Genomic DNA, 13,366 nt, shown 5'->3' on the forward strand with positions numbered 1-13,366 from the left:
CAGTTTGTATGTGGTCACCTGGACCTCTCTTTTCTGAAGTTATGTGTTGACTTGCTGCAGGGGTGTGTAGTATCTTGTGACCGGAGACATCAGTGCCACCCTTGCTCATCTTGAGTGTGCTGTGCTCTCATTTGATTGCAATTTCTTAACTCTCATCCACCCCATCCAACTGCCCTGTGTGCCCCCGTACAGCAAAACACAACACCCATCCTCCTGAATGACAAACCCCTCAAACAACAACAAAAAACCTCCACACCCTCCACGCGGTTGCTCTTTACCCTAATTATTAGGGATTCTCAGTGGGACTTTCTGGATAGTTTCTTAAGGCAAGGCTCCATCAGCTACTTAGGAGCATGTGGATATAGGTTGAAGGGAAAGAATTTAGCAATTTGGAAAAAAAAGGCTTGAAAACATACAGATGGAGGAAAAACATCTGAAAAGAAAGAGGATGAGTTTTTAAAGTGTAATTAAGAGCAGCTACTTTTTGATGCTGTCAGTGGAAAAGTGCAGTCCTGGAACAGAAAATCAGCTTTGTAGACTTCAAGCTTTAAAAAAGTGTCTGAATGGAAATTATTTCTAGTGCAAGCAGCTGAACCTTTTTGCAAGTTTGAGGGGGAAAAAGGGAAAAATATGGCAGAAGTCGCAATAAAATTTAAGCTTTTCTATTAAAAATGCTAAATTCAATTTTGCATTGATGATTTATTTCCTAGAACATTTTATTGTAATTTACATACTGGTATTGTGGCAACAGCATACAGACAGGGCTATTAAAAAAAAATGGGATTATTCATGTTCTTGAAACATGGACTGGGACTGCTCTGATTCAGTTTTTTACCCATGGTTGTTCATTTTAGGATTAAGGAATTAGTTGTGATGCCTTCTGGAATGGTGAATTTTTCAGTTTATTGCTTACATACATTTTTACCATTTTTACGAGGGTTTTGAATTCTAAATACCCCCTGAATCCAACTAGGATGCACTCTTCTAGTTTTACAGACCAGTTGTACTGCCTCTGTCATATTCTCAGCTCCTTTTATTAGAGGAAAATACTTCTTGAAATTCTGATATGGCACTGAAAGGGAAAAAAATTGTGGTGACAGAAGTTTGGGGGAAGAGGCTGGAGCAGTCAAAGAAAGAGAAGGCAGGCTCAAGAAGAAAGAAAACCTGGAGCAGAAGAAACTTGAGACTTGATACTTCTGGGATGCACAGCTAGAAAATTAAAGTAATTGAATCCTGGTCAGTTCGAAGTTTTACCTCCAAGTAGCTGAATATAAGTATCAGTAATTGCCCTGAAGTTTCTTGACAATTTCTTTTTTTCTCCTAAGAATTTTTCATTTACTTGTATTAACCAGCACATATATAGCACACAAGAACTAGAATAAAGATAAAAATCTGGTCATTCCATTATTCAAATAATTGAAATTGTTAATACTGTTTTATAGTTCATTGTCAGTGAAGTAGAGGATAATACAAATACACATTTCTTGTCCTTTCCATTTATAGTTTTCTTATAGAAAAGCTTAAAAGTTTAAAGCTATAGTTTTCTTATACAAAAGCCTAATTCTTGGTCCAGAAGCCCAGTGGTGCTACTCACTGTGCATTGTTACACAGAATAAGAAAAATATCAAGGAACCAGCACCCAGTAAAACAAAAAAGTTTCTGTGAAAAATATTACAGTCTAAGAAATGACACATGGGTGTAAGCACATGGGTATAACCAGAAAATCAGTCGTATAAAATTGGTCATCTTGATAAGCAGCAATGATTGAAACTTAGCTGTTGTCAGTTTTTTTAAAATCATCCATGGTAATCCTTTTAATAATATGCTTTGGTGTCTTTCACTGTTTTAGCATAGTTTTTGGCATTGACAAGAAACAGTGTTTAAGCTTGAAGCATCAGTGCTTCATATATATTATGCACCTACACATATCGTATAAAGCTAAGACTGTACAATAAATCTGTCTTATCAAGAAATCAGCCCATCTCGAAAGACAATCCCAAAATTGCATCATGTAACTCAAATGAAGGAAGAGTGAGCACAGTGCTATTCAGTGTTAATGGTCTGCAAGATCTTTTCTAGTTTACTCTCCAAATTTTTCCCTGGCCCTTGACAAATTGTTCAACGTTAGTTTTTGTGTTAGGAAACACTTGAACTACTCAGGCTATTATCAGAGCAAAAGTTTGGGGCTATATTTCATGAAAAACATCTGTGTCCAGGGATGTAATTATTACTTGTCTGTATTGGAATTGCAGCTCTGCATAATGGGGTTGGATCAGGAGTCCACTCTGCTCTGTTTTGAAGAAACAGAAATTGCCACAGCTTGCTGAGTGATATTTCAAAAGGGAATATACAGAGTTGTAGGCTGTGTAGTAAAACTAGACAACCTTTCAATCAGTTGCTGAAAGTGCTTACAGTTTCTATTCCAAAGCAGGTGAAACAATATTAAATATTAAAGACATGTTGACAGCTGCAAACTTATTCTTAAAAAGAAGTTTTGTTACAGGGAAAAGTAGTGATAGATTTTTCAGATACTCTTGAAGAGGTCTTTTGGAAAATTAAATATGCCATCTCATCTATTCTTAATGTGAGCAGATCCCCAGCCAAGCCAAATGGATATTTCAGCCATGCATATGCTGAGTGTCTAATGTACCAGAAGAAGTGAAAGTTACCTGGCAGAATCTTGTTTCATTCTTTTAAAGTTCTTAACTTATAGTGCATCTCAAATGTAAGAGTTGATTAAAAATTAATCACCAAATCACCTATCAGAGACTAGTAAAATGAAAATAGCAGAATCTTCACCCTTTCCCTACCTAGAAACACTCTTTTGTTGCCTTGTATGAAAAAATTACACATAAAGATTTAAGGGTTTTTGTTGTTTTTTTTTTTTTTCCTTTCAATTCCAACCTGGTTAAAGAAAAAGGAGAGGAAAATCCATGAACAAACCCATAACTAACCTAAATCTTTACTGGCACAATTTGACAGCATTTCCTCTTCTGTCACTTGTTATGCAGAAGAGACTGATCCCCACCTGTCCACAATCTCCTTTGGGACAATCATAGAGAGGAATAAGGTTTTTCCTGAGCATCTTTTTCACCAGGCTAAACACCTCCAGCTCCCTCAGGTGCTGCTCATCAGACTTGTGCTCCAGACCTCAGCACCTCCACTGCCCTTTGGACATGCTCCAGCCCCTCAATGTCTTGTGCACAGCCCAGAACTCGACTCAGCACCCGAGGTGCAGCCTCACCCTATGGATATGCATCCATATGGATAAAAGTCATTTTCCACTCCGCAAACTCCAAGTAGGGCTGTAGGTCAAGGATACCCTCACATATCACAGCTGGGCTGCTGTCTTGGGCCCTATTAGGGAATGATAGTGCTATTAGGGATGCATGGTAAGCAGCAGTCAGTAAAATGTCACTCAGTGCCTTCCTTCAGCTTGACCAGTTTGAGACTGTATGGAGGATAAAGAGTTGTCAGGTTTTTCCTTTGAGGGGTGAGGGGTGTTCTTAAGAGCTTCAAGTTTTTCTATGAAAAGGATTAAGCCGAAGCCAAATTTGAAGTAGTACTGCAATTCTCTCTGAAGCTGTGGGTGGTCCTTTCCTCTTTAGGAGCTACAACATGTAATTTCCTTTCCTGTTTTGTTTTGGGGTTTTTGTAGTCTAAACAAAAGAGAATAATATATTAATTTAGTGGAACAGACTATTGAAGAATGCTTTCCTTTTCAAAAATAATTTCTAAGACTCCAGTAAAATACATGTGTGGTCCTAAAACTCCTATTTTTTTGCACAATTAGCATTTGCCCTGCTAGGCCACTCTAGAACAATAAAGAATAAATGGTGAATCTCCTTAAGCATTTATTTTCGGTAGTATCAGAGCATACAAATTGATTTAAGTACACTTTTGGAGACACTGTAGAATGGAATTGATTTTGCAGCCCATGGGTTAACTTTCTGCCAAGACTGAGATTGGAGGTTTTGGCTTAGTCCAAATCCAAAATGTATTCCTATTAGAAAGTAAAAGGCCTAGTACTTGTACTCTGTGCTATTTAGATTCTGCAGAAACCATCAATTACTGGTACTAAAAATTATAAAAAGTTGTGTATTATATTGTGTGGGTATGAAAAGTCAGACTGGTTCTCAAACAAAAGGAAAAATATTGGCACTCATTATCAGAATTTAAATTTTGGATGACTTGTAATAAATGTTAAGGTACTGATAAACTCTGCAGATTACCAGGCTACCAGTACTACTGTTGTGTAGTATGTTACTTTTTCTCTTTTGCTCTATATGTTCTATACTTATACACAAATGATCTCTCTTCTTTAATAAAAAAATACATAAAGTGGATTAAAAGATCTGCTGCTTAAATAATAGAGATAATAATATGCCAAAAGGTATAATAAGAAGTACATTTTGATTCCATAGCAGATTTATAAATGGATGACATTTAAAAAACCTCAAGCATTAAGAATGAAAGAAGCATGAATGATATAATCAAGAGTGCTATAATTAAAAAATGAGAGATGAAATTAGGGAGGGAGATTCAGTCTGAATATTCTTAGGGGGGAAAAAAAAAAAAAAAAAAAAAAAAAGCATTTCTTACCATGTGAATTGCTGTGACTCTAATCATTCAGTCTGCATTGCAGTGATGTTTGCCGTGTTGTGAAATGTGAAATATTCACTTGGGCAATGTAGCTCACCATGGCCCAGGGAGTGATCCTGCATTAGCGTGAGAATAGGTTATGTGCCTACTACGTGCAGCATCTGAATCTCCAGGGAGTGAACAGAGCAAATGGAAATTGGTGATGCAGAGAGATCCTGAAATTCTGTCATCTAAATCTTTCTCATCAGTTTTGTGCTCCCCAGCATGGTACTGATCCATGGTACTGCTGGCACGTACTGCCTTGGTTTCCCATCTGTAAAAGGAGGTTAATAGTAGCTGTCTCATACATGAAATTTTAATCCTCCTATGGGAAGCAGCAGCAATAATGATTTACAGAACTAATGTTTGAAATTATAATTTATAGGTTTTATCTTCATAAGGGGATAAATATGTGCCTTAGAGACCAGCCTACTGCTGGTATTATTGGACATCTTTTGTATCTTCAATATGAAGAGAAATAGCTGCAATGATTGTTTTACTAAAGAACAAAAGAAAAAAAACCCATTGAAATTAATAGGAAGCTAACTAGCTTATTTCGCAGTCAAAGAATAATGGTACAGCAGAGTTGTTGGTTGGTTGATTTTGTTTCTTTGTTTTACTTTCTCAAACAAGAGTTTATTTTTAAGAATTTTTAAGTATATATTTTTAAACATTTCTTTATTCCATCATAATTGATCTTTAGATCTGCCAGAAAGCTATGCCTACTAAAAGCACTTGACAAGCCATTTGGGTATAAGATTATCTTTATGAATAAGTGATGCCATACTGTAACTTGTTATACAGTAACTGTATAAAGTTAAAGCCAAGCATGTGTCAGTATTCTAACAATTAACTGGCTAAGCCTCGCTTGACTGATGGGAAAGGTACTTAGTTGTTTGCATATATTATTGTATTTGCTGAACATGGGATAAAAAAATTTTGTGTTGTAATTAAAACATTTGTGTTTGTTTAGTAAGATCATGTTACAATATGTTATATTGCTGCCTTGATGGAATTCATAACAGGCTTCAGTAGCTCCAATTCACCTGAGCTACTAATTTAAAGGAACTGTCTCTCCAGGATACTCCCCCTGCATTTACATCACAATGTTCAGTAGCATCTGTATTCTTGATGACTGTACTTTGCTTTGATTTTCATTACATAGTTTTGAAAATAATTTTCATACCTTCATACTTTATCCTAGTACAATAAAACTTGTGGTTGTCAAAGCATGCCTCTATAGCATTCAGAAAAGGTCTTACATCAAGTTCCTAATCATGATGGAACTTTGCAGTTTAGAAGTATGGTTTTATAGTGATAAATTACATGAGCAGAAAAAAACCCATTGGATTAGAACTTTTCCATGTTAACCCAAGATACCTAATACAGAGTAGAGAAACATATTTATTCAAATTTTGAAAATAGAAAACTGGGGTTTTATGGGTGAAATCCAAGTCAGAGATCCATTGAAACATGAAAAATCTACTTTGGCATTTCATTCTCCTCTCTTTGCATGGGAAAGCCCATGGCTATGGCAGCTTTTGCAAACAGAGGCAGCTGCCAGTGTTCATGATAACGTGAAATAACCTTTCGCCATAATTCTCTGGAGACACTTCAAGACACACTTGAAACTTGGGGCTGTGGCTCCCTTGTCTTATGCTGTCGTGTTGCAGCATGTTCACACCTTCCATATCTCAGATTTTACTACTGGTGTTTTCAGCACCTCCCAGTGAGGCAGAGTACTTTGTTTTCCCTAAGGTCAAAGCCAGGGGAATAAATAATAGCTCTGGAATTGCTTTGAGGCTTTAGATGATGTGCCTCATTGATGTGATTGTGACCAGAGAAGTATCTTGCACTCAGACCATGCAAGACCTCACAGCTATCTTAATCATGTCCAGGATCCAGTGAGCAGCCTAGCCAGGGCATGTTTCACAGGCTGTTTCTGCAAGGAGCTGCTTAATGAATAGGTAGTTCATGTCTTCTTCCTGCCACCTATGTTTTTTAAGGTGTACTCAAATACAGAAATATTGTAGGAATACTGAACAGTGCTGAAGAGAAAGCCAATCATAATTAAAACAGCTGAAATGGACAGGACCGTTTTATATTCTTAAATTAATTGTTTGGTTAGCTTTACTATTTTTGGATAAATGTCTATTTTATACTTAATGTTCCTAAAAAGAAGTTGTTACTTGTCCATCGAAATAATCTGATTGACCTAGGTGATAATTGTAGGTCCGTTTCAACTGAACTATCCTATTCTAAAATGTGTTGTTTTTTTCACCATCTTAGTATTCCAAGTGAAATCCCCCATGTCCAAATTCATATATTTGATTTTCAGTCAAATTATTTAAATAATCCTCACCCTTTTTATTTCTTTGAATGCCTGATAGTCTCATTATCTATGGAAATTTGCCACCTTATACAGGCATGGAGAATTTAATGCAAAATATAGATACTTAATGTTAAAACTGTTGTTTTCCAGTAAGAGAGAATTACTTAACAAGGCTTACTTCATTCATGTCACTAATATGTAAATAATTGTCAGGATGCCAGTCATGAAATAGCCACTTTCTGAGATGTTTTTATAAACTGGCATAAATAAACTGGTAAGCATTCAATACTTAGTTGGGCTGAGTATTTCTGCCTTTTGCTTTAAAGATCAGGACACATTACTCATTCCCAGTACTCAGTATTTTGCAAAGTACAGAATGGCAGTATAGATTTATGATATCACTGGTCAGACACAGAGGGAGGTTAAACCATAGAGGAAAATAAAATTACAAGTAATTAAATTTACAAGTAGGTTTGCCATCTTCAGAAGATTTAGTGTTTCAGAATGAACAATGATTTAGTCACACAACAAAACTGTGATACAGCCTTAACAGTTTATGATAGAGATATTTTATGGGAACTTTCAATTTATATAATTAAAAATTGAGCACTCCTTTTTAAGTGTATGTAGGATATTCAGCTGAGAACCATACATGGTAACTGATAGAATAACTGCAATGCAGTACTATTTGCATTTTTTAAGAGCTGAAGCATTCCATAAGGATCATTAATTTCATAAATTTAAATGAGATTATCTCAGGGCTTTATCATCAGATAAGAAAGCAATCCTGTGTATAAGTATTCAATTTTTATTTCTGAGAACAGGTTAATATCTTCTATTGGTATGAATTTCAAATGTTCACAGGACTCTCAAGTTGTCAGGTTTTTTTTTTCCCTGATCCACCTCTATCTACTAACCAGTATGATAGATACAACTGTACTATTTCCATCCTGTTCTTAGGAAGGATTCAGTAGTAACAAGGTTTTTGGCAAGGTCTTCCTGCTTAATTTCCACAAGTTTAATACATTATCATTGCCAATGTATTCTTGGGGGAAAAAGTCTGCATACACAAAATGAACCTGTTGTGGAAGGAGGGGTGGGGCAGAGGTGTTCGGGCTTTCTCTCATGCTGTTGCTTTTGTTATTGATTTTTTCCTGGTTCATCAGTTTGTGAAATGCAAAAGTCTACATTTTTTTAGGCATAATTTAAAATTAGTCAAGTTAAGTTGCTTTGCCAGAATATCCAAATTTAATCTTTGGAAACTGTCTTAAAAGCTGCATATGTACTTATCAGAATCCACTGCATGTAAATAGCTTTTATCCACTTCATTTAAAAATAAATTACATTTTACATAAGCACAGTAATTGCAGAACTTAGTTCATCACATATCTTAGATAATCTATAGTTGTTCTGTTTTTATTGATGAGTTAGAATGCTTGGATAGACTGTATTATTTATGAAAAGTATTTATTTAGACACAGCATATTTAGTCCTCTATTTAGAAACACGCACCTGACCTTCAAGGAGAGAAAAAAATAGTACTCGTGTTTTTCAAAACATTGCTGTTGTTGGTCAAAAATTCAGAAATCTTTGTGCATTCTCCACTGCGTATCTTCACTTTTAGTGGGATTTAGCTTTGTTCACTGTAAGGATTTGGTTTTCTGTTTTTACGTTTGAGAGAATGGGGTTGCGGCCAGAATATTAAAACTCAGAAGAATGCTTGACATATATACATCTCAAACTTGTCTGAAACAACCTGCTGTACTCAGGTGGGTTTGTGCATCTAGAGCAGCAGTGATGCTCATTTGTGCCTCCTCTGAAAAGTATCTGTTAGCTGCTGCTAGTCTAACTCAGCCAGTTGGCTTTTTTTGCCAATCTGCTATTTAACCCCTGTACTACCTTTTAACTTGGGCAAACAAACCTGAGAGTTGTTCTTGAGAACATCTCACATTCAGAGAGACTGGAGTTACACCTGGCCCTGAGCACAGGTTTGGTGATGCCGGAGCAGGGAGGAATGGGGGAGGACAAGGAATGAGGGTGCTCTGCCCACCACTGAATGACATAAATGAAGTGCACAAAGTTGCTCTAAGGAATCTTCTTGAAAGGTCAGTGTCTAAGGTACCTCCCTTTAGACTTAATAATTTGGAGTATATCTCTCTAGGAATTATATAATGGAGTCAAGAACAATTTAGTTGAAAGAGGCCTCTATGACAGCTAGAATTTGCATAAAGGTGGATTTGTCAAAACATCTCACTAGATCATTGTGCTATATTTAAAGAAAGAAATCCTCAGATAGCCTTGGTTCATGCCTTTATTTAGAAAAGTACAGATCTCTTCTTATAAAAGTAGGAAGTTTTATTGTGTCTTGGCTTAAATATTATTGAAATGCTTAGACATTCTTTCATTTTAGGGATATCAATTGCCATCATAGAGCCTCTATTCAATGATGGCCTGTTTTTTAAATGGATGATGTCCACATAGTTATACGTGCAGCAATACAATGAGCATCAGGCTGAAAAGGAGTTTTGCACCTTTCTTCACTACAGAATATAAGTTGCTAAGTCAAATCAATGTAATGTAATAGCATGCAAAATGGGCTGATTTTATCTGCAAAATAGGTTTTTTGCCCCATTTCCCTTGAAAGTCACAATGCACCTTGTGCTGCTTGTGGCCTTTTTTTTTTTTTTGAGCAGTCTAAGAATTGTGGTGGGATGGGTCCAAAGGTAAATAAGAAAGACCACACGCAGCTTCTGAGTTGTGAAAATGTAGGTGTAATTTATGCAAGAGGAAAAAGTTGAATGGTTGTTTTATCCCCTCAAGGTTTTTATAAGGAAACCTTTTTACACTGAGCAGATGAAAACTTGAAGCAATCAATAAATAATTACTAAATTTTTTCCTGCTGTAAGGAAAGTCATAATTTTTATGAGAAGTAGAATTTAGCAGTGTAGAAATGAACTTACACTTTTTTTACAGAAACAAGTCCAAGTTTCCCAAACCAGATGATGCATTGCAAAAAAATTACTTTTGGAAAACATTTGCCAACCTTACTTAGCTCTCTATGTTTAAATGTATGCTTTAAACAATGCCTTGTTCAGCAAGGTTGGGAACCTTTGCAGTTGAGTAGTTTACATTTGAAATGAGCTAAAATTACCAGAGAACACTATACTTCAGTTTACTTGAGCTTGTGCTACGCAGAAATGGTGTTGACTATGCCGACCCAGCAGTAAATCTAGCATGCAATTAGTTAGTCTGCTGTGTTTTGCATTTGCATACCCACAGACATACCTGTGCACACAGCCTCAGTGTTTGGTCTATTGAGGAGCCTGCAGTGGCTGAACAGTAGCTGTCACTTGTTAAGTCCTTGCATTTGTGCCAAAATTTCCCATGGAAACAATGATTTTGACCATTGAAATTTTCTGTTACATTTTTAGAAATAATTTACATTCGGCCTCGGTATTGCTCATATTTAATTTTTTTTAATTATACGGAATGGTGAATGATGATACTCTATCAAATGCCATGAAAAGCTTAATGCACCGTTACCCATTATCTCCTGTAGTATTTATTTATGAGCACAACAGTGGCTTACATGGATATATACTTATATCTCTGTTATAAACTGATCATTGATCATGATACAAATCACTACTGCTAGCTTAGCCACTTCACATACAGTTTTTATATAGGTAAAATGTATTAGGCAATTAAACAGAAGTGTAAATATAGATATTTGCGTTTATGCTTATAAGGGAATTTTTTTCCAAGGAAGTAGGCTGTTAACTCATGTTACTGTAACAAATGCTGAAGGCTGCTTTTTCATTCATTGCCACTGAATTTATTGTCAGAGCAGTGTAGTCATATCCCATTTCTAGATTACTTAGGTGGCTTGAAAATTAAATCACAGCTCACAAATTCCCTTTTTTCACACATGATTAATAATTCTAAAATTGAGTCTAGTTTTAAGTATACTTTGCAAGATATTGCAGTGCAATTAGGTGCATGAACTATGAAAGATTTAGTAAATACAAAGTGATTTTCCATAAATTAACAATGAATTGGATAAAACAAAATTGCTGTCAATGTATGTGGAATTATTTTCAAAATAATTACATTGATATAAATTTTGTTAAAGTTGGGCAGCATGGGGTTTTAAAAAGTCCTCAACTTATTTTTCGCAACTTCATAAATCTGAAAGGGATCTTCAGGAGCAATTGCTCAGAACTGGAAATATGAGCTCATGCTAAATTGGAGAAAGACTATATCAAAAGCATGACTTCTTATGCCTATCAACTAAATGATTCTTGCTTGTTGTCTGTCGCTGTGCCTTGTCGCCGGTCGCAGGCCGCAGGCTAGCTCGGGTCCACTGCGACTGGCGTTCAGTGGGTCGGGGTAGCAAGGCACGCAAGCCACCTCCTCCCCGTGGTGGAGGTGTAGACACGGTGTAGACACGACTACGGCGGCAGGGAAGAAGCCGACTCTCAAGAGCAGTGCGAACAGATGGTTTATTAAGGGAGCAAAGGACGGAGCTCTACCTCAGGAGGCAACTGCTCTCGGAGAGCCCCGAGCAGAGCTGTGCAACACTTTTTAACAGGGGGAGGGTTGAGGGGAGGTGACAACAGGTCGACCAATAGGGAAACAAAGGGGTGTAACCAGGGGTGTTAAGCATAAGATGGGGGTCCAATCTTAAGAGGGAGGGAGGAGACTGCTCGGGCACCCACCAACCACTCGACGCCCTCCCTGGATCTTTCCAGAACCCAGGGAAGGGCTCCGAAGTGACAGACAGGGCGTCCAAGGGGAGAGAGAGGGGATTGACAACCGGGGTAGAGGGGGTAGGGATGATTGACATTTAACGAACTGTTATATAACAAGACTAGGAAAAAACCATTGAGGGATCTTAGGGGGATACAAGTAACAAACCAATATACATAAAACTCATCAACAATCCAACAAACTTAAAAACACGCCGCTACAGTTGTCTAAGCTAGATCTCTTATTTCTGTGCACAGTTTTGCAATGTTTGTCTAAAAATTCTCTCTGAAAAAGGTCCTCTAAAAATGTTTCTAAAGCTGAAGATAGAGAAACTCTACTTCTGTTAGGAGCTGGATTGCATTTGGTGTTACTTTTAGAGTGAAGACCCTGGATTGTTTTTAGCAAGATGAAATCCAGTTAACCACAAGAAAACTGCTGTGCAAAAGGACTTAAAATGCCTCTGCAGAGACACCTGTATGCATCTGATTTGTCTGTACATTTTATTGAGATATTCAAGAAAGCTTCTTCCTGTAATTTTATTCCCCATTTTGTGTACAGATGGGTGTATCTTGGAAGGCTTCCAAATGAAGATGTGATTTCATAATTTTAACGCAGCAAGGTACATAGACCCCGTTGCAAGACTTCAAACATTCATGTACCATGTGTGATAGGTGTATTTGGTACAGGGTAGCAAACTATTGTCTGAGATTAAACCTCCAGACTGCATGTGGTATAGATGCAGCAGTAAAGACGTCAATGTACTGGTCATCTCCTATTGCACTGCATCATTGTTAAAACTGCCTAGCATAAATGGGAAGTTTTGGATCCTTGTTTGCTTTTGTTTTTCTCTTTTTTATTTTCTCTGTCTCCTCTCTTATTGTCTTCAGTTCTCTAGATTTTATTTCCAATTATTGACTTGTGAAGGACAAAAATGTTTCTGGATTTCAGAAAAAATACAGGGCTGTTTATACATACTGATTCCAAAAAAAATGCTACTGGACAATAATTTAAAAAAACATTTTAATAATATTTCTCTTTTGTAAAAAATAATTTCAGATAGTGTGGTGCAGCTGATCATACAGGGATTTGGGGGAGGAATATTAAGTATCTGCTGTAGAATGTGTTTTAATTCTTTCTTTTAAAATATGTGGTGCTTGATACTGGAACAAAAGTCAGAAACATTGATCTCAGATATTACTCAGCTGCATCGTTATTTCTCAATAGTTCACTATTTGTTCTTTTCGCTGGATTTCAGTCTTCCTTACATACAGCTGAATATACTATCAAACATGGATTTGAAATGGTTGAAAAGTTAAAGTAATTTTTTATTATTATTATTTTTTAGCCTATATGTTGCTATTTTCTAAAGGAACTACTTAGTGTGACAGAAAAACTACTTAGAATATTATTGCTACTTCTCTTCAATTACAAATCAGTTAATGTAATAAAATGAGCTTCATTGGAAATATTGACTGAACCATAATGGCTGAAAAAATTTTGTTATATGCAAAATAAATGAATGTATATATAATTTTTACATTTGATTTATTTTTTTTTTCTTAGTGATCTTAGTGAAAATCAGATTCAAGCAATACCAAGGAAGGCATTCCGAGGAGCAGTAGACATAAAAAATCTGTAAGTATT

At 36.3% G+C, this 13,366-nt stretch overlaps 1 protein-coding gene across 1 annotated transcript in view; it reads left to right on the plus strand.

The window, feature by feature from the left end:
* SLIT2 (slit guidance ligand 2) overlaps positions 1-13,366 on the plus strand; it is a 241,465-nt gene that overhangs the window by 138,332 nt on the left and 89,767 nt on the right. Inside the window, exon 5 of the mRNA XM_058420666.1 lies at positions 13,286-13,357. Within this exon, the coding sequence (XP_058276649.1) occupies positions 13,286-13,357 (72 nt within the window). The remainder of the gene's footprint in view (positions 1-13,285; positions 13,358-13,366) is intronic.

The sequence above is a fragment of the Hirundo rustica genome, chromosome 5 (genome assembly GCF_015227805.2).
Source record: "Hirundo rustica isolate bHirRus1 chromosome 5, bHirRus1.pri.v3, whole genome shotgun sequence".
Lineage (NCBI taxonomy): Eukaryota > Metazoa > Chordata > Aves > Passeriformes > Hirundinidae > Hirundo > Hirundo rustica.